Below are 25,139 nucleotides of genomic sequence, written 5' to 3' on the forward strand. Positions count from 1 at the left end.
GTTGTCTTCTTGTACAGATATTTTTAAAGTAAAACTTTAAAAAATCATTACATAAAAGTATATAAATTTTCAGTGTACAGTTCAATAAATCTTCACAAAGTGAACACATCATTGTAACCAGAACCTAGATCATAAATAAGCATCATCACTACAGCTCAGGAGGCCCTCTAATGCTTCCCCTCCAGTTACAACCCATTCTTTACCTGCCAAAATAACCACTACCCTGACATCTAACACTGCACCTTAGTTTTACCTGTTTTTAAAGTTCATATATTAGAATTACATCAGTGTTCTTTTATGCCTTATTTCCCTTAATATTATGTTTGCGAGATTATTCATATTTTTGTATGTGGTTACTTAATCATGGTCATTTTAATGACACTATTTCCATGAATGACTTTTAAATATATAATTTTGCCATTAAAATAACCTCCATATTTTTCTTTTCCCAATTCACCTTGTCAGAAATTACTGCCAAATCATAAGAATGTACCTTTAACTGATATACATCCTCCCTTCTTTTTCAATAGCAACCTTTAAGTATTAGTAGTATTTATTACAAATTTTATCAAATAAATTTACACAAAATATCACTTTATTGTGATTAACAGTTTTCAAAGCACTTTTATATATTATCTGACCAACAGAGAAACCCAGAGAAACACACGCTATTATCATAAAATCAGAAATGACAAACTCCTTCACTTAACAAGGTAAATGATATGCCCAGGTCACTGGGTAGAGTGGGGGAGATGGAAGCCAGATCCCATAACTTATTTAGTCCAAAATTCTTTTCCCAAAATGTCTGAAAGGCTTTGATTAGAAATGACTAACAGCAGAGTGATGCTGGGTTGGGAAAAAAAGGTATATATTTACATATTAATTTAGAATACATTTTCCTGTACCTCTTCCCTGGATCTATCAAAGATCACGGGAGCAGACATACTCTTTGATTCAATTCTAGGAGCAATTAGTGTCGTAGGAGTGACAGGTGTGACTGCAGGAGAAGGTTCCGAGGATAGGATAGGTTCCCTTTCAGGGCTGTCCAAAGAAACTTCTTCTGTGGCTTCTAGACATAGATTAAACAAGTTAGTTAAGAACACTGGCAAGCAAACCCCCAATATTCTACATAGCAGTTAATGGATTATAACAAATATTTTTATATTACCCACAAATAAAAAATAATGTCATTTAAAAATAATTGTGATAAAGGAATTTTATGCATTCTTCCTTAGTTATTTATCACAACTTTAAAATCAACTGTAACTTTGTTGGTTTTAGAAAGAATCCTATTAAGTTAGCTTAATTATACTAGTGGTAGGGATAAGGCTGGAAGAAAAGCAATGATGTAGATGATGCCACATTTGTTCGGATTTGTAACATCTTATACTTGTGGTAACTTAGCTTTCAAATATTTATTTACACTAATATTATGATTATTTTATACATATAAACACAAATTTTATGGTGGAAGTCTGCCCACAACTATTTTAATTTGGATTAAAAACTGGTTAGGAGGCCGGGCGCAGTGGCTCACGCCTGTAATCCCAGCACTTCGGGAGGCCGAGGCGGGCAGATCACAAGGTCAGGAGATCGAGACCATCCTGGCTAACACGGTGAAACCCCGTCTCTACTAAAAACACAAAAAAATTAGCCGGGTGTGATGGCGGGCACCTGTAGCCCCAGCTACTGGGGAGGCTGAGGCAGGAGAATGGCGTGAACCCAGGAGGTGGAGGTTGCAGTGAGCCGAGATCGCGCCACTGCACTCCAGCCTGGGTGACTGAGTGAGACTCCGTCTCAAAAAAAAAAAAAAAAAGACTGGTTAGGAAAAGCTACAAAGTTAGTAATCTAAAGTAATTAATTGCTAAAGATTACTGGATATTAATTGGATACACAAATATGACACAAAACAAATAGGTGTTCAGGTTTTAAATTAAAATGCCCACTCACTTGAAAAATCTAATACTAATAATTTTAAAAAATCAAACCAAATCAATAAACTGAGTGTCTACAGGCTACATAACATTCTGCTAAGTGCAACAGAAAAACACACAAAAATGTAAAATATCATACCTGCCCTCAGAGAGTTTATAATCTAGTTGGGGAAAACAAGACATAAGCATGTGGGATGTTAAATAATAATAAAAGACTTAAATAATAGCCAGGCAAACAATGAAAAGAATGTTGTAAGACATGTAATTGCTACATAAGCCACAGAACAAACACTACAATTTGAGTTGAGACAGGAGACAAAAATCAGGAAGAGTTTACAAAATAGATCTGAGAAGACTGAAATGGGTAGAGAAAAAATGAAGGAAGAATTCAATGAAAATGGAATAATAGCATATGCAAAAAGCAGAGCCAGGAAAGGGAAAATTACAATTGATGGCCATAATGTAAACCACAACTTTGCTGGTTTGTGGAATTGATACTAGGAAAGGCAGGCAGGACCTCAAGGAAAACACAGGACCAGGCCAGTGGTTTCTAACCTGAGGTTCTTAGATTCTTAGAGGTTCAAGATGGTGGTAATGACAGTCAGTGAACCATTTTAATCTTAATACCTCAAGGTATAGCAGTTAATAGCATATTTACCTGAAATAAGGTTATACATGTCAACATTTTATCAAGCTGTGCTTACTGGTAATCTCATATTGATGAGATCCTTACTTAGTATAAATGATCTCTTTATTTTTTCATATTAAAAGCAAAAATGGTCAATAACTGAAAATCTTTCAAACTACCATAACCAGAAGAAGGAAAATGGACTATAGATGTTGAAACAGGATATAGATAAGCCTACCAAAACAAAATAAAGCTTATACGCTACTTCAGGCTGTGATGATTGCTGGTATTTATTACTCTTTTTGTAAAGAAATGAAACCAATGAGTAATATGATAAAGTAAAAAAGCAGTATATCAAAGCTACAAGTGTGAGATCTTTACAACAATAAGCAAAACAACAAGCACCAAAGAAAACAAAAACCCCAGAATCTGAAAGAGACACTGTTATTTGGCAACAGACTCACAGGCAAAATATTGTGAGAGATAGTAACTTTATTGAGAAATCAGTAGAGATGAAGTCATTTAAACTTTTTAATCACATTTTACTTTACTGATACTGAGTTTTGTGTTATTTACACTAACAGGCTGCTTCATTCAAAAACTGTAGGATTTAGATTCAACATACTAATATATAATCTGTCTTAAATTTTCTTCATGACACCTTTTAGCTTAATTAAACCAATATATTACAAATTCACAAGGTTTAATTTAAAGCAGACCTAAAGGTTCAGGAAGATGCTTCATAGGTGCTAACTATAAAGATGAAATGTTCCTTGGAGACATGCTTTGAGACATGTATAAACTGATTATGTCAATGTCACTACAGTAATATCTATATTCTTTCCTCTAGTATAGGAGGAACAAATCAAGTATAGTTTTCTCATTACTGAACAATAGTTTTCACCATCCCAGTAACATATGCTGCTTCCTATTACAGTTTCCTAGAACCACAGTCCTCCATAGAAGGAGGAATGCTACACCTGCTAAAATGTATTATAAATAAGAATCAAGCGTAATATTCGTTCGTTCATATAAAAATGATCAGATTAGGTCTTCAGTCACTTAATGATGTCATTATCAAATACAGCTGAGTTTAAGATGAAAGCTAAATCATAGAAAAGGTTTCTATTTTTAGGTTAACAAAGGAGACAGATGACTATGTTTATTGTTCTTTAGTTCCCATCTCTCTCTTTTTTTAAAACAAACACTGATATTCACCATATTTGATTCACAGCATTTAGTATAGACTGCTACGTAGAATAAAACACTATAAAGATTTTTCTGGCTGGGCTCAGTGGCTCACACCTGTAATCCCAATAATTTGGGAGGCCCAGGTAGGAGGACTGTTTGAGGCCAGGAGTTCAAGACCAGCCTGGGCGACATAGCAAGATCCTATCTCTACAAAACATGAATAAATTATCCAGGTATGGTGGCACATGACTGTAGACTTAGCTACTTGAGAAGCAAGGGTGGGAGAATTGTTTGTGCCCAGGAGTTCAAAGCTGCTGTGAGCTATCAGGGCACCACTACACACTCCAGCTTAGGTGACAGAGTGAGAACCTACCTAAAAATTGTTTTTAATTTTTATTCTAACCAAGCTAAGTGGGCAAATATCATTGTATAGTCCTCACTTGGCTAACTCTTTGATCAGCTGTGCATACTGTCAAAAAAAAAAAAAAAACCTCGCATGTACACAAACACACACAGACACAGTTCTGTTGTTACAGTAAGGTTTAAACATACTCATCTACATAGAAATCTGAGATTATAGGGTGAAGGAGTCTTTAAGAAAATGGATAATTTAAAACCTCTTTGTATGACCCTATACTATTAAAGGAATACACAGAATTTTAGATTAGTACTTGATAAGTAGAGAAAGAATTTGTGTCATATTTTAGCATAAGATACAAATACCATGAAACAACTTTGAAAGATTGCCTGGAAAAAAGTCCATGAAAGGACATAATAACAAATACTGTAATATTACAACTTTGGTTAACTGTGATTTTAACTCTAAGTTGTTAGGTGGCTTAAAATTTTAAAGAGAGAACATGATGGTATGTGGTATCATACTTTTAATTTTGTGATATAATAAAATATGTGAATTCATCTGCAGTGACAACTTCTCATGGATTGAATCAAGGTGTAAATTATATGGATTTTTGTGATGGAGGATTGCATCTTCAAGCATGTTTGTACAAAAACACAGAATGGTTTGAATATTGAACCACCATGAAAGTTGAGAATATAATTATTCTTTTTTTATTTTTTTCTTTTTCCTTTTTCATGTGAGATGGGTAATGTGCCAATACTACAGCAAGGTTTGAGGGAAGCACATCTCACAGATCAGTGTGAAGTCCCAATCTTACGAGTTAAAATGTTTAGTGTGAAAATCCCAAGCTTATGAGCCACAAAAGAATCCATTCATATTAAGTTTTAACTCAATGAAAGCCAGTTCAGGTAAATCAGGCCATTAAACACACAAAATAAAATTTACCATTTTCATTTTTGTGTCATTAATTTTAAGGAAGATGTTGCTTTTTAATATTAAAACATTAATTTTAATTTTAAAGCAGAAAATTGTTAAAGAAGAGTCCTTTTTTTCTTTTCTTTTTTTTTTTTTTTTTTTTTTTGAGACGGAGTCTCACTCTGTCGCCCAGGCTGGAGTGCAGTGGCTGGATCTCAGCTCACTGCAAGCTTCGCCTCCCGGGTTCCCGCCATTCTCCCGCCTCAGCCTCCGAGTAGCTGGGACTACAGGCGCCGCCACCACGCCCGGCTAGTTTTTTGTATTTTTAGTGGAGACGGGGTTTCACCGTGTTAGCCAGGAGGGTCTCGATCTCCTGACCTCGTGATCCGCCCGCCTCGGCCTCCCAAAGTGCTGGGATTACAGGCTTGAGCCACCGCGCCCAGCCCAAGAAGAGTCCTTTTTTTCTTAAGTTAGGATGAACTACACCAAATCCTGCCCCTGTATCAAAAACAAATCCCTTAAGCATCAATTTATTCACCTAAAAGTGGGTCAAATAGAACAGATGGCAAATGGTACAGCAATTTATTAAAACAGCTTTCAAACATAAATATAGAATAATTTTTAAATTCATAGTTTAATTTTGCTTTGTGACAACTTGTAAGCAATAAAAAAGTACAATCATTGCTATTTCCCAAAGTATGAGTATCACAATCATTAGTCTTTTGCATCTAAGTACTGCCCCCAATCAAATTATAATATATAATTTATTCTCAAATGCTTACAGCCAGAAAGAACCACATTTTTGCTTCTCTGGACAGTGCACATTTTTCATACAGTGATGTGATTGGAAATTCCCCATCCTTCTAAGTTGTTACAAGAGCTGCCACTAACACTTTACACAGAATTTCAGTTTTGTTTTAGATATTTTCTATCTAATAGAAAATATACTGCAATTGACCATTATTAAAAAATAAAGACATGACAATTACCTGCAAAAAGATCTTCTCTGTCATCATCTAATCCAACTTCTGTGGGTTTTGGGCCATTGGAGTTTGCACTAATATCTTCTGCAGGAAGACTAGCTGGTTCTGGAGATGATGGACTTGACTGTTACAAAAGAACAATAATAGGTAAAGGATTGGCATGTTTACCTGTTGTAACTCTGTCACCATGTACTACAGAAATAGAACATTCTCTTGGTAAGAATGGAGGAAAGAACAAGAACAGCTATTTATATTTCCTCCTCTGAGAGTAAGAATGAACTAATAACACACTTTTAACTCATCATCTTTCTCAACAAAAAGTCACTTAAGATTTAAAAAAGAAAATCTTTTTTTTCTATTTTTGAGAAAGGTCTCACTCTATGGCCCAGGCTGGAGTGTAGTGATGTGAGCTTGGTTAACTGCAGCCTTGACCTCCCAGGCTCAAACGATCCTTCCACCTCAGCCTCCAGGGCAGCTGGGACTAAAAGTGTACGTCACCAAACCTGGTTAATTTTTGTTTTTTGTTTGTTTGCAGAGATGGGGTTTCACCATGTTGCCCAGCTTGAACTCCTGAGCTCAAGTGATCCTCCCACCTCAGCCTCCCAAAGTGCTGGGATTACAGGTGTGTGCCAATGCCCCTGGCCAGAAAACCTTTTCTAGTCATCCTTTTTAGAGGTACTAGTTTGTCATACTAAGTTACAATTAACAAAAACCAAATTTAATATTTTACAATCATATACAGCAGAACCAAAACCATATCATGTCCCTTGATTTTCTTTTTTTTTTTTTGAGACGGAGTCTCGCTCTGTCGCCCAAGCTGCAGTACAGTGGCGTAATGTTGGCTCACTGCAAGCTCCGCCTCCCGGGTTCACGCCATTCTCCTGCCTCAGCCTCCCGTGTAGCTGGGACTACAGGCGCCCGCCACCACGCCCTGCTAATTTTTTGTATTTTTAGTAGAGACGGGGTTTCACGGTGTTAGCCAGGATGGTCTCGATCTCCTGACCTCGTGATTCGTCCGTCTCGGCCTCCCAAAGTGCTGGGATTACAGGCGTGAGCCACCGCGCCTGGCCCCCTTGATTTTCAAAAATCCCTAATTTTGTTTTTGTTATTGACATGTTTGTTTTTTATCCTGGTGGAGGCAGATATACCCAAATACCAAAATTCCACGTGACTCAACAGATCCTGAAAACATGCTGCATGTCCAAGAAGTTCAAAGCACTGCTTTACTGTAAGAGAATTTACTACTAGTTGAATTAAGACCAATTATTCTAAAATTTCTATCGCATCAAACTGAAAATGTGACTTCTCAAGACATTTATATTTCATATAATCTAATGACTATTCTTGTGCTTTTTTTTTTTGGAGACAGAGTCTCACTCTATTGCCCAGGCTAGAGTGCAATGATGCAATCTTGGCTCACTGCAACCTCCACCTCCACCTCCCAGGTTCAAGTGATTCTCCTGCCTCAGCCTCCTGAGTAGCTGGGATTACAGGCATGCGCCACCACATCCAGCTAATTTTTGTACGTGTGTGGGGGGGGAAGGGGGGCAAGGGCAGGGGGCAGTCTTGTAAACTGAAGAATGTGGGGAAAATCCCAGAGAAAAACCTAGAGAAGGGGATCCCCTAATTCTGAGACTGAATGTGTGCAAATCTCAGGGTCAACCCTGAGCAGCACACGTGTAGCCAAACAGCACAGCAATTCTCACAGACTGGAAAACTCAATTGATACTTGGGTCACTGTCAAAGTCCCAGACTAAGACCTGAGTGGTGCCTGCATGAGACAGACCTGAAGAAGCAAAAGCTTTGAAAACTGAACTGAGATTAGAACCACTGCCTACAGAAGGCAAAACAGAATTTGTAATCTAAACCTAAGCAAGTTGATTGCCTGACAAAACAAAAAAATAGACAAAAAATCCCAATAGTCTCCAAAGGATTATAACAGGATGCAGAGTTTACACAATATAACATTTTGGATGTTTAAGATATAGTCCAAAATTATTTGTCATAAAGAGTCCAAAAAATATGACCAAATCTTAAGAGAAAAGACAATCAACAGATGTCAACCTAGAAATAACCCAGATGTTGAATGTATTATTTTTAAAACTTTTAAAAGCATTTCTAACTATGTTGTATGAAGTAAAGGTAAACATATCTGAAGTGAATGAAATGACAGCTATCAGCAAAGAAACAGAAGCTGCTGCAAAAAAAGAAAGCTGCTACAAAAAAAAAAAGAAAAGAAAATGTCAGAACTGAAAAAAAAAAAAATTACCTAACAAAAAGTTCACATAAGTGCAATAATAGAATGAGCTGTTACTGAAGAGAATAATGGGCTGTTACTGTTCTTGACAGAGCAGAGTTAGTGCAATTGAAAATAAATCTATAGAGAATATCCAATCTGAATAACAAAGATAACTTCTCCTGAGAAAAGAAGTTGAAAAAATGAACAAAGCCTCAAAGACCTATGGGACAATACCAAAATGTTCCAGAAGGAAGGATGAAAGATTGCTGCAGAAATATTTAAAGAAACAGCAGCTGAATTTCCCGAATTTGGTGAAAGATATAAATGTACAGATTCAAGAAGCTCGGCAAACCTCAATGAGGCTAAAATCAAAGAATACTATGCCTACACATGTTAGATTCAAACTGCTGAAAACAGAAGCTATAGGGGAAAAAACATAAGCAGCTGGAAAAAACAACATATTTTCACAGGGGAATACCAATTCAAACAACTGTGGATTTCTCATCAGAAATCACAAAGGCTACAACGCAGTGGAAGAACACTTTCAAAGTGTTGAAAGACTTATTGACCCAGAAACCTATAAGCAGTGAAAACATCCTTCAGGACTGAAGGTGAAATAAAGTTTTCAGATGAAGTACAAATTAAGAATATTCATCACCAACAGATCTGCTCAAAAAGAAATGCTGAAGGAAATTCTTTATGCTAAAAAGAAAAATTACAAGAGCAAACTTTGGGTAAAGGAAAAGCAACAAAAATGGCAAATATCTGAATAAATAAAGCAGATTATTTTTCCTCTTAAGTTCTTTAAAATAGACATGACCGTTGAAGTAAAGATTGTAATACAGTATACAGCTATAATACACGTAAACTATTCGCAATGTATAATGTATTCTTATCATAACTGAATGCTCATATTGCTAATACCTTGGGTACTCATAGTTTTGACACCAGAAACAAAGAAAGAAAAACAAACATGTTTATATAACAAGAACAACCTTTTCACCTCATAGTCCAGAGCCCAAGAGCAGACTGCACAATGGGAATGATGTGGGCAGTGGGCAACTCAAGTAGAGGCTGCTGGGGAGCAGTCCTATCACTACAGAGAGACTATGAGGAATCTACTTCCTTCGAGTGTCCAACAATCAGCAGCTTGGAGTGCCCTGCTCAACTGCCAGGGAGCTGTCACTTTTTTTCTTTCTTTTTTTCTGAGACAGTCTTGCTCTGTCCCCCAGGCTGGTGTGCAGTCGTGCAATCTTGGTTCACTGCAACCTCTGCCTCTCAGGATCAAGCAATTCTCCTACCTCAGCCTCCCAAATAGCTAGAACTACAGGCGCACACCACCATGCCTAGTTAATTTTTGTATTTTTTGTAGAGACGCGGTTTCACCATGTTGGCTAGGCTGATCTCAAACTCCTGACCTCAAGTGATCCACCTGCTTTGACCTCCCAAAGTGCTGGGATTACAGGCGTGAGTCACCATACCCAGCCAAGAGAGCTGTCACTTTTTAAAGGTTGTAAAAACCTACTTATCTTCGTTGTGCCTCTCCATGCCTCTTCCAGGTTCCTACTGAATAGGAAAAGAGCTGCTTTCTAGTGGATGGAAAGGAGTATGGAGAGTGACAGCCAAATGAGAAAGTGATGGTGGAAAAGAATACTGACGGCTTCTCTACCTGTGGCACAGGTTCTGCATGATCAGAACTACAGTTGTCCAAGATATACAACTGAGTAGACATCTGTATTCTTACTAAATGAATATTCCTTTATTCCCCCACACCATCACCTGGTAGCAGCAGGATAAAAAACTTTAAGATTTTTTGCTAGTATCTCTTCAATTAAAAAGTGGCACTTTGGATTCCAAACAAGATCAACAAGGACCACTAAAGCCTCCCTCCCCCACAGACTGACACTAAAAATTCTGGATAGAATACAAAAAGCAACAATATAAAAGTAAAAAAATAGCAGGCAGACTAAGGAGGGAGCCAAAATGTAAAAAATAGCCCATCCTTACAAGGATCCGTTTTGCCATTTTTTCCTGTATTCTGTCTTGACTTTTCCTGAGGATGGCGCCAACTGCAAAACTATGCTATTGGTGTGGGCAGCAATGACTTACAAGCATAAAGGAGGGAAGGTAAATGAACCTATGTGGTTGTAAAGCTTAGCATTTTACGTGAAGTATATAATACTAACTCAGGTATGTATATTTTAAGCTGCAGGGCGACCACCAAAAAATATATTTAAATATAATGATATTAAACAAATATCCAGTAGATAAAATGAAATACTAATAAACATAAAGTAATACACAAGAAAGGAGAAAAGGAAAAAAACTGAGAAAAACAGTAAGCAAATAAAATGGTAGATCTAATCTAGCCACATCAGTAATTAAATAAATAGCCTAAACATACCCATTAGGAAACACAGATGGCTAGACTGGATATAAAAATAACTACACATATGTTGCCTAAAAAAAACCTGCTTTAAAGACATATTAAATAAGTTAAAAGTAAAACAATAAAAAAGATACGTCATGCAGACAATCTACAAGAAAGCTGTTGTGCTAAACATCAGAGTGTGTACACTTCAGAATAAGAAATATTATCATCAATAAAAAGGGACATTATAGGATAAAAGGGTCAATTTACCAAGAAGACAAAACAATCCTAAGCATCTATGTAACAAAAGAGCTTCAAAATACATAAAGGAAAAACTAAGTGAACTAAAACAAGAAATAAAAATTAAAAATAAACAATTATACTTGGAGACTTCGACACTCTTCTCTCAGTAATTGATAAAACAAGTAAATAGGTATCAGGGAAAGACAGAAAAGTATCAACCAACTTGACCTAACATTTATAGGACACTCCACCCAACAAAACAGACTACATATTCTTTTCAAAAGTGCAGACAGAACATTTATCATAATAGAACATGTTCTGGGGCCATAAAGCAAACTTTAACAAGTTAAAAAAATGAAAGGCATAAAACATTCTCTTACCATCACCAAATGAAGCCAGAAATCAGTAATAGCTTTCTGGAAAATCCTCAAATTTTGGAAATTAAATAATATACTTCTAAATAACTCACAGGTCAAATAAGAGGTCACAAGGGAAACTAGAAATTATTTTAAACTGAATGAAAGCAAAAACACAGTATCAAAATTTGTGGAATGTAGCCAAAGTTGTGCTTAGAGGGAAATACATAGCTAAACAGCAAGAGTAGAGAAAAAAGTCTCAAAACAATGATCTAAACTTCTACTTTAATAAGAAACTAAAAAACCAGGCTCGGTGCAGTGGCTCACACTTATAATTCCAGCATTTTAGGAGGCCAAGATAAGTGGCTCACTTGGGGCCAGAAGTTCAAGAGCAGCCTGGGCAACATAGCGTGACGCTCCATCTCTACAAAAAAAAAAAAAAATTAATAAAAAAAATTAGAAGAGCAAATTAAACACAAAGCAAGCAGAAGAAAGAAAACAAAGAGTAGAAATCAATGAAATTCACGACAGAAACAACAGGGGGAAAAATCAATGAAAGCAACAGTTAATTGTTTGAAAAGATCCTAAGAGGATATCAAACCTCTACCAAATCAAAATACATAAACAGAAGATGTAAATTACCAGTATCATCAATAAAAAGAAAAGTTTACCCTCCACAAACTCCACAAACATGATAATAGGATAAGTACTATGAAAAACAGTATGCCCATAAATTTCACAACTGAGACTGAATGGATAAATTCCCTAAAAGATACATACTTCCAAAGTTCACCATGAAGTAGTCCTGTATTTTAAAAATTGAATTTGTCATTAAAAGCCTTCTCACAGGCCAGTCGTGGTGGCTCACGCCTGTAATCCCTTCCCACAGGCACGGTGGCTCACACCTGTAATCCCAGCACTTTGGGAGGCCGAGGCAGGTGGATCACGAGGTCAGGAGATCGAGACCATCCTGGCTAACATGATGATACCCCCGTCTCTACTAAAAATACAAAAAATTAGCCGGGCGTGGTGGTGGGTCCCAGCTACTCAGGAGGCTGAGGCAGGAGAATGGCGTGAACCCAGGAGGCGGAGCTTGCAGTGAGCCGAGATGGCGCCACTGCACTCCAGCCTGGGCGACAAAGCAAGACTCCATCTCAAAAAAGAAAAAAAAAAGCCTTCCAACACACAAAACTACAATTCAGATGACTTCATTAGTAAATTCTATCAACATGTAGGGAAGATGTAAGACTAATTCCATACAACCTCTTCAAGAATATGGAATAAGAAGAAACACTTGCCCAATCACTTAATGAAGATAGCATTTCCGATATGAAAACCAAAGACATATGAAAAAGAAAGCACAAATATCTGTCATGAACATAGACATAAAAGCCTAAACAAAATCTAGCAAATTGCATCCAGCAATATACAAAAAGGATAAATACATTATGACTGTGTGGGGTTTATCCCAGGAATGCAAGGCTGATTCAACCTTTTTGAATCAGTTTGAAAATCATTCTGAGGGTGGGGCTTAAAAGAAAAAGAAAAAAATCAATATAATCTACCTTTATGAATAAACTAAAACTAAAGAAGAAAGCTATATGATTATCATAATGAATGCAGAAAGCGCATTTGTCAAAATTAACATCCATTCATGGATAAAAACTCTCAGAAAAAGGAAAGAATATTCACTATCACCACTTTTATTCAATATTACACTGGTGGTCCTACCCAGCCATTAGGACAAGAGAAAAAAAAAATGGTATAAAGACTGAGAGAAGGAAATAAAACTCCAATCACAAACAATATGATTATCTACATAGAAAATCATCGGACTCTACAAAAACATACTAAACCTAGTAAGTGTTTAGAACAGTTGCTATCATACAGGGTCAATATGCAACCAAAGGGGAAATACAGAAAGTAAAGAAACAAAAGCACTAAAAACTATGAAATACTCAGCGTACAGATCTAGCACATAACAAAATATGTGCTAGATCTGTGTGCTAAAAGCTACAAACATTAGTGAAATAAAATCAAGTAAGATCTAACTAAATAAACAGAGAGATTATGCTTTTAGCTTGAAGGCTCAATACTGTTAATGGGTTAATTCTCCTGAAACTGATTTATTAATTCAACACAATCCCAATTAAAATCTCAGCAGGATTTTTCAGTAGAAATCGACAAGTTGATTCTAAAATTGTAAGAAAAAGCAAAAGAACTAGAATAGCCAAGGCAAGTTTTAAAATAACAAAGTCAGAGGAGTCATTCGACTTGATTTCAAAATTCAGATTAAGTAATCAAGACAGTGTAGACTGGGAAAGGATTCTCAATAGATCAATGGAACAATACAGAAATAGGTCAACCCACAACACATACATGGTCTGTTCATTTCTGAAAAAGACAGCCCAATAAAGAAAGGCTAGACTTTCAACAAATGGTGCTGGAATAATTAAATATCTGTATTTTAAAAAAAGAATGTCAACCCATATTTATACAAAAATTAACTCAACATGAATCCTAAATGTACAATGTAAAATTATAAAACGTTTGGAAGAAACTAAAAGCAAAACCTTTGTGACTGTGGGTTAAAGTTAGCAAAGGATTTCATATATGTGACATCTAAAATACTATCAACAAAAAAAGAAAAGACAGCTTTCCTTTACCAAAATGTTAAACATCCGCTCTGACAAAGATACTGTTAATCGAACAAAAACACACGTCACTAGGCAGGCGCGGTGGCTCACACCTGTAATCCCAGCAGTTTGGGAGGCCAAGATGGGTGGATCACGAGGTCAAGAGATCGAGACAATCCTGGCTAACATGGTGAAACCTTGTCTCTCCTAAAAACAACAACAAAAAAATAGCTGGACATGCTAGCGCGTGCTTGTAGTCCCAGCTACTCAGGAGGTTGAGGCAGGAGAATCGCTTGAACTGGGGAGGCGGAGGTTGCAGTGAGCTGAGATCACACCACTGCACTCCAACCTAGCGACAGAGCGAGACTCCATCTCAACAAAAACAAAAAAACAAAAAACACAAGTCACCGACTGGGAAAAAAAAAAAATTCAGAACTTCAGAATAAATAATTCTCAAAATTCAGTATTTTAAACGAGCAAAACCGGTCAGGTGCAGTGGCTCATGCCTGTAATCCCAACACTTTGGGAGGCTGAGGCAGGTAGATCACTTGAGGTCAGGAGTTCAAGACCAGCCTGGCCAACATGGCAAAATCCCGTCTCTACTAAAAATACAAAAATTAGCTGGGCATGGTGGTGGGCACCTGTAATCCCAGCTACTAGCGAGGCTGAGGAAGGCAAATCTCTTGAACCCGGGAGAGGTTGCAGTGAGCAGAGATTGTACCAACTGCACTCTAGCCTGGGCAACAGAGTGAGACTCCATCTCAAATAAAATAAAATAAAATAAAATAAAATAAAATAAAATAAAATAAAATAAGCCGGGTATGGAATAGGCCAGGCGTGGTGGCTCACACCTGTAATCCCAGCACTTTGGGAGGCTAAGGCGGGTGGACTGCCTGAGGTTAGGAGTTCAAGACCCACCTGGATAACATGGTGTAACCCTGTTTCTACTAAAAACACAAAAATTAGCTGGGCGTGGGGCCTGTAATCCCAGCTATTCAGGATGCTGAGGCAGTAGAAACTCTTGAACCCAGGAGGTAGAGGTTGCAGTGAACCAAGATCACACCACGGCACTCCAAGCCTGGGCAACAGAGCAAGACTCTGTCTCAAATAAAATTAAAATAAAATAATAAGCAAAATATGTAAAAGAACATATAACCAAAAAAGATAATATTCAGATGTTATGTACATAAAAAGATACTCAGCAACATTAGTCATTGGGGAATATATATTAAAGGCACGAGGTAACACTAAACACCTCTTAGAATGGCTGAAAGTCAGTGGTGTGTTGGCAAATGTTTAGCAATCAGATCTGCAGAGGAGAAGATCCAGATTTTTAGCTTTTTCTGATTTCTGTGGTAGAGTTGGGAAGACACATACTTTCCACCATACAGACATAATTAATCTCAAGAGCATAAGTAACAGGGAAATGTAGTAAAGGAATTAGTGAGGAGTTTTGTATATTTATTATTTTTACATATTTATAACATTAATAAAAATTTTATACATTTATAAACTTTACATATGTATATATTTAATTTTAAATTCATTGTATTTAACTTGTAATAATGGCGGTTTATTAACTAGTTCATAAAATTCCTAAAAATGTGACATGCAGTTCTTGTTAGCAAGACCAGCCTTAAGCTCACCATTGCCTAAAATTAAAACTGATAATAACATGTGCTGACAAGGATATGGAAAAGCTGTCATTCTTAGTCATTGATGCAATGAAAAATGGTACAGCCACTTTGGAAAATAGTTTGGCAGTTTATTTAAAGTTAAGCTTATATTTACCACACAACCCAGCCACCTTACTTTGTATGTATGCTGCAAAACTGAAAACTCATGCTCACACAAAAGCCTGTAAGTACACGTTTATATTGCTTTATTCATAAATACCCCAAACTGGAAACAACTGAAATGTCCTTCGGCTGATCAACAGACAAACTGTCATTAACAACTGATACACAGAACAAACTTAATGACTCTCAAATGCTTTATGTTAAGTTAAAGTCAAACTCTAAAAGTTTCATAATGTATGATTCCATCTATATGACATTCTAGAAAAGACAAAACTTTAGGCAGAAAACAGATCAGTGGTTGCCAGAGGCTGGAAAGAGGCTAAGAAAATCTCTTCAAGAAAAGTTGAGCATCCCTCTCTCAAGCAACTTCATAGAATAACATATTTTTATAGGATCTAAAAATAATTCATTCAAAACTTCTTAAATTTAATGGTTTCAAGAGAAAGTGGTCAACTAGAATCATGCTTCTTCACAAATCTCTTTCTAGTAATTTTCCATGCTTAATGCATTTAAATACCTGTTCACAAATTTTTCCCTCTGAAACATAGATAATTCATAATGAAATTTTCAAAAAATTCATACATTTAAAGTTGGAGGCCCAAGGATTAGAAAACAGAATTAAGAAAACAAGGCCGGGCACGGTGGCTCAGGCCTGTAATCCCAGCACTTTGGGAGGCCGAGGTGGACACATCACAAGGTCAGGAGTTCAAGACCTGCTTGGTCAACATGGTGAAACCTCGTCTCTACTAAAAATACAAAATTTAGCCGGTGTGGTGGTGTGCACCTGTAATCCCAGCTACTTGGAAGGCTGAAGCAGAGGATGCAGCGAGCCCAGATTGCGCCACTGTACTCCAGCCTGGGACACAGCAACACTCCATCTCAAAAAAAAAAAAAAAAAAAGGAAAAGAAAAGAAAACAAATTACATACACTTTTACTACCTGTTGTGTTAGAACAGCAGATATTAAACTTGTTTTCAGTTCCTCTTTATCAAAAGTGTCTCTTGTCTTATTCTACTTTCTCTTGATAATTCTCAACCACTTTTAGGGCCTCAAAGATCATCTCCATGCAATCAAGTCACTCCAGTCTTCTATACTGTTTCTGTACCTTGTGCATATTTTAATTACACATATATCACCTGTTTCTGTACCTTGTGCAGATATTTAATTACACATATATCACCTGGTATAGCAGGTATTTATTCACATGGTTGTATTTATTATATTGACTTCTGTTGGTTCATACACTCCACTAGAAGAGGACTAGATTTCCACAAAGATCCCGGTTTAGTGTTTTCAATAAATTTAAGATAGACTCCCAAAGCTACATCTCTAGCCCATCCAGCATCCCTAGCTGCCTAATGCTATCTTCACTGATATAACATACCCTCAAGTGAAATAAACTTATTATTCCCTCCTCTAAGAATCATCTGAAGGGAGGCATTATAAGTCTTCTGAATATTATCTTTTAATCTGTTATTACATCAGTTCTCTTTTCTCCTTTATTATTTGCACTTTCATTCTTCAGGCCTTTAACCTCAGACTGTTTAAAGTGCCTCCAACTCGGAACAACACAAACTGGGGCCTGTCAGAGGAGGGTGGGAGAGCATTAGGGAAAAGACCTAATGAATGCTGGGCTTAATACCTAGGTGATGGGTTGATAGGAGCAGCAAATCACCATGGCACACATGTACCTATTAAGAAACCTGCAAATCCTACACAAGTACCCCAGAACTTGAAAAAATAAAATAATTTTTTTAAAAAGTGCCTCCAACTCATTCCATTTTGGGAAACCAGTCTGGCAACTCTTCAAATGATTAAACTTATGTAAAAGTTTAAAAAGTCGATCTTATAAAGTAGAAAGTAAGTGATTAGTAGAGTCTGGGAAGGGGCCAATAGTCAAAAATGGGTTAACATACAAAATTACAGCCAAATAGGAGGAATAAATTCTAGTGTTCTAGAACTGATGATCTATATCAGAATTACCTAGGGCCTTGCAACTTAATGTTGTCTATGGACCAGAGGCAGTGATATCAGGAAAGCTTGTTAAAAATGCCGAATATCGGGCTCTACTCAGTCCTACAGAATCAGAATCTGCACTTCAACAAGATCCCTATTTATAAAGATTGCAAAACACGGATCTGGAACACTTTATTAAACATGCTGTTTCCAGTGAGGCACAGCCATCTGCATTTTAAAGATGAATATTGTGGATACTCTGGCACACCACAGTTTGAGAAGCACTGTTTAAAAGAAAAGTGAAGTACTGAAAGAACGTTCCTTTAAAGCAGTTTTGGTATACTAGGAAATACTGCTATATATTCTTCCCAAATTTGAAAAGAAAAAAAAAATCTGACTTTACAAATCTCATAGCCACACCACCTTCTTAAAATTAGTAACCTAAATGAGTATATTAAATAAGGGGCTGAGATGAACAATCAAAAACAGATGTGTTTACAACTTTCACGTGCGTTAACCAAGATAAATTATTCATAAACAAACTTTGCAGACTTACGGAAGAAAGGTTATAACGCTCTGGTTTTTAAAAAGTTCCATTCACATGGGAAATACAGATTATAGTTCTTTTTACTCAACTCTAAAAGACCTCCAACAGAATGCTTAGCCTTCCCAGTATTCTAGTTCACACTAGGGTCAATCAAGTTTGTTCTGATTCTCGCTGGTAGAAAAACTGTATCCTCCAAAAGGAATACAGGTCTTAGGATCCTGCAGACACTTTCAACACACGTACATGTTAAAGTAGCTGTATAGCAAGTATAAAGGGCTAAAAGGATACTAATCCCCAAAAATATATTTTGCAAAGTAATTTTTATTAATTTAGGAGGTGCTGGTTTTAACTCAGGCAAACATTTACTATTTGGCTTGTGCAAAAGTAATTGCGGCTTTTGGCTATTAAAAGGGATGGCAAAAAACGCAATTACTTTGTCCCAACCTAATAAATACACATGTTCAAGATTTTGTGAGAGACACAAAGATGATCAGGAAACTAACACTAGCTGCAGGAAGCCTATAACCTGAGGGGACGTGGGGTTTGGCTGGGACATTGCACATGCAATTAGCAGAATGTGATCAGTGCTGAAAACGGTTTCCGGGTTTCCAGTTTCAGGTAACTGAATTTCAGATAATGGAATTTTTACAGTAATTTCCAATTGATTGGGTGCAGAGTTGAACAAGCAAGTACAGCCCACGGTAAACAATCCTCTGGGAAATTTCGTACATTTTAATTCACATACACACACTTAAAATTAGGCTGTGAAGTGTGGGTGCTCTCATCAAACGCAAAGCAATTCAAATGTGAACTGGATACAGGAGGGCCCAATACAGTTAAGTTTACAGAGGGTGTTTCCTTTGACAAAAACAGGAACACACAGCTTCAGAGATCGCTGATCAAGCGAGAAAAGAGGAAAAAGGAGTGGACATCTGTTTCTATTTCTCCCTAGGTAACTTAGAAAAAAAAAAATCACACACACACATACACAACAGCAGTTTCCTGGACTAATCCTGCCTTCACTTTTACATTTTATAAACACTATGACCTTTTAAAAGTCTAGGAACTAAAGACAAACAAAAACAGGCAAACGTATTTACCTAATTAACAGTCCAAATCGAAAACAGCTCCCTCAAGAGGAACCCTCAGTTCGTGAAGGGCCATTGCCGGGAAAGGGCACCCATTCGTTTCCCACAGCCCCTCAGCCCCTCAGCGCTCACTTCATTGCACTCCCCTGGCAGCGGCACACCCTTCCTCGGGAAAGGAAAAGCGAGCACCTCTCCAAAACGGCTACTGAAGCCCCCGGAGAGCTCGGTGGAGGTTTACTGGGATGCAGAGCAAGCCCTTCCCTGGCTTGAAGAGGAGGAGGTGCAAGTGACACCGAGGAAGGCCAGCTGAGCTGGGAAAGGGCCGCTGCCATTCTCGGTTCGGTCCCGGCCCCTCAGAGGATTAGGTCGGCACCCTCGGGTCGCAGGCTGCTCTCCTGAGAAGGCCTTGCGCTTAGCCCAAGACACAGACCTCTGACAGGCACTGGAGGTGGGGCTCGCGTCACAGGTGTCACCCCTAGACGGTCATTGCAAACCCGGGGGGTGGGGAGGGAAAAGTCGGGGCAGGGGAAAGGTGAGACAAGCGACAGCGACGCAGCGCAGCACCCACAGCGACGCGGTCTCACCTCTAGGGTGGAGACAGTGCTGGTGAACAGGTCCTCTCCGTCCTCTAGATCCTCAAAGTCGGTGGGCTTCCCGTCCCCCAGCGGAGGAGGCTCCCTCTCGGCCGCCATTTTCGCTCGCCGGACTACTGCGCGAGCTGGGCCTCGCGGACCCGTCACGTGAGCACGCACGGCTGGGCCCGCGCCGACCCGCCAGCTGCCCCGCCCCCGGCCGGCCCCTCAACGCCCCGCCCAGCCGCGCTCGGCCCCGCCCCCGGCCTCTTGACAGCGCCCACCCGGAGCGCGAGGCTCTCGCCCCGCCTTTTTGCCCCGCCTCCTCTCAGCAAGTCCGGGACGTAGCCCTCTGTTCGCCGCCGACTTGCTGACCCGACTTATGTGACAGAAGCTTGGACTTTGTTACCACAACACCTTCTTGGCGGGACTAGGCTAAATGATTTCTGTTGGCACTACCAGTTTTTAAATCTTCTGTAGGAAGTGGTAGAGCCTGGCGACCAGTCTCTAGGCTTGGATTGCACACAGGCTGAGGGCGAGATGGAGTATTGGTGGGCGAGAGACACATACTGTCTCTTGAGCTCTCTAGAACTGTCCAATAGAACTTTGTGACATGCTGGAAATGTTCCCTATCTGTGCTGTCCAATACAGTAGCTACTGGCCACCTGTGACCCCTGAACACTTGAAATGTGGCCAGTGTGTGGAACTGAGTTTTAAAATTTTATTTAATTTTAATTAATTTAAATATAATTAGCCACATGTGGCCAGTGGTTACCTATTTAGTGACTGCAGCTCTAGATAACGAAAGGGCCCTGAATAATTTATCGTCTGCTATTCACTCCAATTTTATCATGAGCCACTTAATTTTTTTCACAATAAGTCAAAAGGTCTGGAAAAATGATAGGAAAATCAATGGATGATTCTTAAGAGCACATAGTCACATTCCCTGTCCTGCACTCCACCACCTTATGGAAAGTCTGGAGTCTGTCATGGGTCAGAAACGTCAACCTCTTATGAAAGCTCCCAGCCTGACTTGAGGTGATTAGTATACACATCCTTAAGTTTTACATGTGCCTCTATTTATTGCTTACTGCTGTCTGTCTTATGCTGTGGTCATATATATTCCCAGCTTATCTTTTTTAGTGGACATCTGAAATAGGTGAATATAGGTCCTGATGCTTGTTACAGAGACCCACATTAAAAGTGGTTTGAAAAATGAACAAGTTTAACTGTCCCTCATGTAGGACTAGGGCTGGTGTGAAGGTTCTATGAGATCATTCAGGGATATGGGCCCCTTCCGTTGTTCTGCTCTCCCTGGGATGTAGTCTCTTCCTCATGGTTCAAGTCAACTCACCACCACAGTTACACCACGTTCCAGCCAGCAGAAAAAGAGTGAAAGGAAAACAATAATGTCACCTTCCTTTTAAGGGCACAGTACAGAAGTTGCACACACTACTTTTGTCCACATTCCTTTGACCAGCTCATTAGCTACATGGCCGTCTCTAGTTACAGGAAACATTAGGAAGTGCAGTTGTTATTTCTCCCCCCAAAAATTAGGGGTTCACTTACCCTAGAAGAAAGTAGAGAACTAGTGGTCTCTGCTAGTGCATTCATGGTTTTCATGGTAGCATACCTGAACTTTATTCTCAGCTGTGAGTTTTCTCCACCTCAGGGAGGGAATACATCACCTAGGCTTAAACCAAACACAGCACTGGCTCTTTAGTCTCAGTTATTTGTGGGGGATCAGAATCAGGTGCCTTTTCCCTAAACTCTCAGAAGCTTTGATTATCTTTCTTTCCCTGGTCAGTCTAAACTCTATGAGCCAGAACTGCAATAATTGTCTTGCTGTTTTTCTCAGCTCATCTTCCTTGGTTCCTTGCTTTTCTGTTTCTCCTTCTCTGAAATCCCAAATTCAGCCATCAATTTCTCTAATCTTATATCCAGATTGCTAAAGTGTTTAGCATAATAAATCCCAACCTCCGATTGAAGATCATATAAGTCCATTATTTCCAGTCCCTACTTCTACACTGCCTAAATACCGTTAGTTGTTTCATTTCCAATTCCTTCAACTATTCTTCCCAGCATAGGTGCTAAAAAGTCATTTTCTCCTCATGTATCCCACCATCTTTTTCTCTTCATATTCATCAAATGATTTAGCCTCCTCATTCAATGACAAAATAAAATCCACTGCGTGAATCACTTCACCTTCAAGTACAATTGAAATTCTCTTCTCTTTATGCTCCCACCAGTTGTTGTGTATGTTGTAACACCTACCATGTTGTGCTGTGGTCACAGACACTGTTCTATCACCCCTAATGGATGAGGGATCATTGACGTCAGGGAGCGTTCATTATTTGAGGATGAGTAGCCAGCCCTGTATAAGTTGTTTATTGCTATAAAACAAACTACATAAACACATAGCAGCTTGTAACCATAAATATTTATTTTCTCATGGTTTTTGTGGATCAGGAATCCTCACGGTTCAAGTTAACTCACCACAACAATTACACTGTATTCCAGCCAGCAGAAAAGGAGTCAAAGGGAAACAATGATGTTACCTTCCTTTTAAGGGCACGTTCCAGATGTTGCACACACCACTTTTGTCCACATCCCTTTGACCAGCTCATTAGTTACACAACTTAACTGGGTGCCCCTGACTCAGAGTCTCTCAGAAGGCTGCAATCAAGGTGTTGACCAGGTAAGCAGTCACCTCAAGACTCAACTGGAGAGGACATGCTTCCAAACTCACTAGCATAGCTGGTGGCAGGCCTCACGTTATTTCTGACTATTGGCCTGAAACTTGAGTTCCTTGCCATATAAGCCTCTTCATAAGGCTTCCCACACGACATGTCTGCTTGCTGCTCCCAGAGCAAAGACTTTTGAGAAAGACACAAGGAGACAGTTCTAAGACAGTGTAAGATGGAATTAATAAGAAAAGAAGCCAGAGTGTTTTTGTAACACCTCATCACTTTTGCTGTATTCTATTCATTGGAAGCCCACACTCAAAGGGAAGAGTAAAACAAGGGTGTGAATAACAGGAGGCAGGGTTTTGGGGGGACATTTTAAAAGTTGCCACAAGGTCCCATAGTGCTTTGCATTCATTAAGATAGATACCCTATTAACACCCTCAGTGAAAGAATGAATGAAATGAAGCTCAGAAGAGCGAGCTAAGTGGAAGATAAAAATTTGGTAGCTGGAGCTACTGTTACATGAGAAGGCCCAGATAGTCTGGGAAGGACAACCCTAAGTCTCTAGCCTGCTAGCCTTCATCATCAGATTTTAAATTCACTGAGCCTCCACAATTGCGTAAACTGATTGCTTAAAATAAATCTCTTTCTATAAATATATACATCCTGTTGGTGCTGTTTCTCTGGAGGACCCTAACTAATGCACTAGTATAAATTATTATCCTTTCAAGGAATATAAATGAAAAGAATGACAGAATAGGTCAATAACTTGTGGAAGACACAGATTTATTTTTGTGTGTTTGTTTTATTTTAATGGGAAAGATTTGAACATGCTTATATTAATATATAAGGGAAAGAGGTCAAAAGGGAGAAAGAGGATGAAAATGCAATATATAGAGAGATAATCAAAAGGATGAGATCTGAAACGCAGGAATGGGATAAAGGGCAAGTAGATAAATAAATTTGTCTTAAAAAGGAGAAAGGATTCTTCCTCTGAGAGTGGAGAGTTGAAGGTGAGAGTTTGTATTAGTCAGCCATTGTTACATAACTATCCATCCCAAAATGTAGTGGTTGAAAACAACCACTGCTTATTATTTCTCATGAGTCTGCAGATTAAGTAGGCGGTTCTACTGGACCGGATTTGGCAGATCTTGTCTCCAGGCTTGTTCATGCTCTGTGTCAGCTGATAGCTTGGCTGAGACTGGCTAGACTAGGAAGGTCTTGGCTAGGACAATTCAGCTGTGCTCCATGTGCTCTCATCCTCCAGCAGGTTAGCTTGGGCTTCTGTTCAAGGTCCTAACTGAGCTCCAAACAGAAGGCAGAAATATGCAAGCACTTCTTCAAGCCTCCACAAAAGGAAGTTACATGGGCAAGCACAGGATCAGAATGAGAAGGGACTACAATATTGTAGGGCAAAGGGTGTGGAAAAGGGAGGTCATTAACTGGGGCGATGAATGCAATCAGTGTAACTCAGTGGATGTATTTATAGAATTGTTTGTAAATATAGGGGCAAGAAATGGAAAAAGTCAATACCCAAAAGCAATATTTTTCGGGGGTAGGGGGAAAGTTAGTTACTAAGAGAAAAGAAATTAGTATCAGTATAGGTGGTATAAGGAAGAGCATTTTCAGTAGATTGTGCGAGAATTGGAGAGAACATTCACTAGCAACATATAAAGGATTGACAAGTAGTATTGAAAGCCTGCATGAGGTGGAGACAATATGATAGAAATAATCTCTACATTTATGAGATTTTCTCCAGTTGCCTAGCAGTGTTGGTGTAGGAGTGGAGGTGGATAGTTGGATTGATTCAATGTTAGGCTTTTTAAGTATGATCTTGGTGGAGAACAAGAGAACTAAGGATTTTAAAGCCTCTCAGTAGGAGTGAGCAGAAATGTGTGGTTTCCAATGACAAAGAGAGATAGCAGGTGTCATATATTTCAAAGAAGGAGGATTTTTTCCCAAGACTATTGATGGATTAGCCAGGTGTGGTAGCACGCACCTCTAATTCCAGCTACTTGGGAGGCTAAGGCAGGAGGATCCCTTGAGCCCAGGAGATTGAGTCTGCAATGAGCTATGATTGTGCCACTGCACTTCAGTCTAGGCAAAAGAGCAAGACTCCATCTCTTAAGAAAAAAAAGTGACAGTATAAAAGTGGTATTTGGAACCCATCACAAGCTGTATTTAGGGGGTAGAGTGACCTATTATTCAAGGCAGGAGGGTTGAGGGAACTTTCTGTGAAAAATTAGAGAATATATAGAAAGTGAAGGGAGGGCCCTTATCTTTGAACATAGCTCCTGGTGAGTGAGGTTACATATAGGACGGCAGCCTTGAACAAATTAGAATTTATTATGATCTTCTTTGCAATGGTATTGGGAAAAATAATCATGTGATTGCTTAAATAAGTATGATTGGTTATCATTAAGTGAATATATTTTAAGATTCTTAATGGAACATAATGAAAGGCTTCACAATTGTTTGAAAGAAAGCAAAGGAAGGAAGGAAAGGTGAAAGGAAGGGAGGAAGAGAGGGCAGGAAGAAAAGAGGGCTGGATGAAGGGAGGAAAGGATGCAGAGAGGGAAGAAGGGAGATAGATGGCCAAGTATAATGTTGTTGTTGTTTTCCTCACAGGCCAT

The 25,139-nt window shown here is 38.6% G+C and overlaps 1 protein-coding gene and 1 pseudogene across 1 annotated transcript in view; both read right to left on the minus strand.

Annotated features, from left to right (window-relative positions):
• The window catches only part of SNX2 (sorting nexin 2), a 56,506-nt gene extending 36,467 nt beyond the window's left edge, over positions 1-20,039 (minus strand). The window contains exons 1-3 of the mRNA XM_010361410.2: positions 19,832-20,039; positions 6,019-6,136; positions 906-1,069 (exon numbers count right to left, since the gene is read on the minus strand). Coding sequence (XP_010359712.1) covers positions 906-1,069; positions 6,019-6,136; positions 19,832-19,939 — 390 coding nt within the window. The 5' untranslated portion in view covers positions 19,940-20,039. The remainder of the gene's footprint in view (positions 1-905; positions 1,070-6,018; positions 6,137-19,831) is intronic.
• LOC115896726 lies at positions 4,850-4,982 on the minus strand (annotated as a pseudogene).
• Positions 20,040-25,139: the final 5,100 nt, after the last annotated feature.

The sequence above is a fragment of the Rhinopithecus roxellana genome, chromosome 3, assembly GCF_007565055.1.
Source record: "Rhinopithecus roxellana isolate Shanxi Qingling chromosome 3, ASM756505v1, whole genome shotgun sequence".
NCBI lineage: Eukaryota > Metazoa > Chordata > Mammalia > Primates > Cercopithecidae > Rhinopithecus > Rhinopithecus roxellana.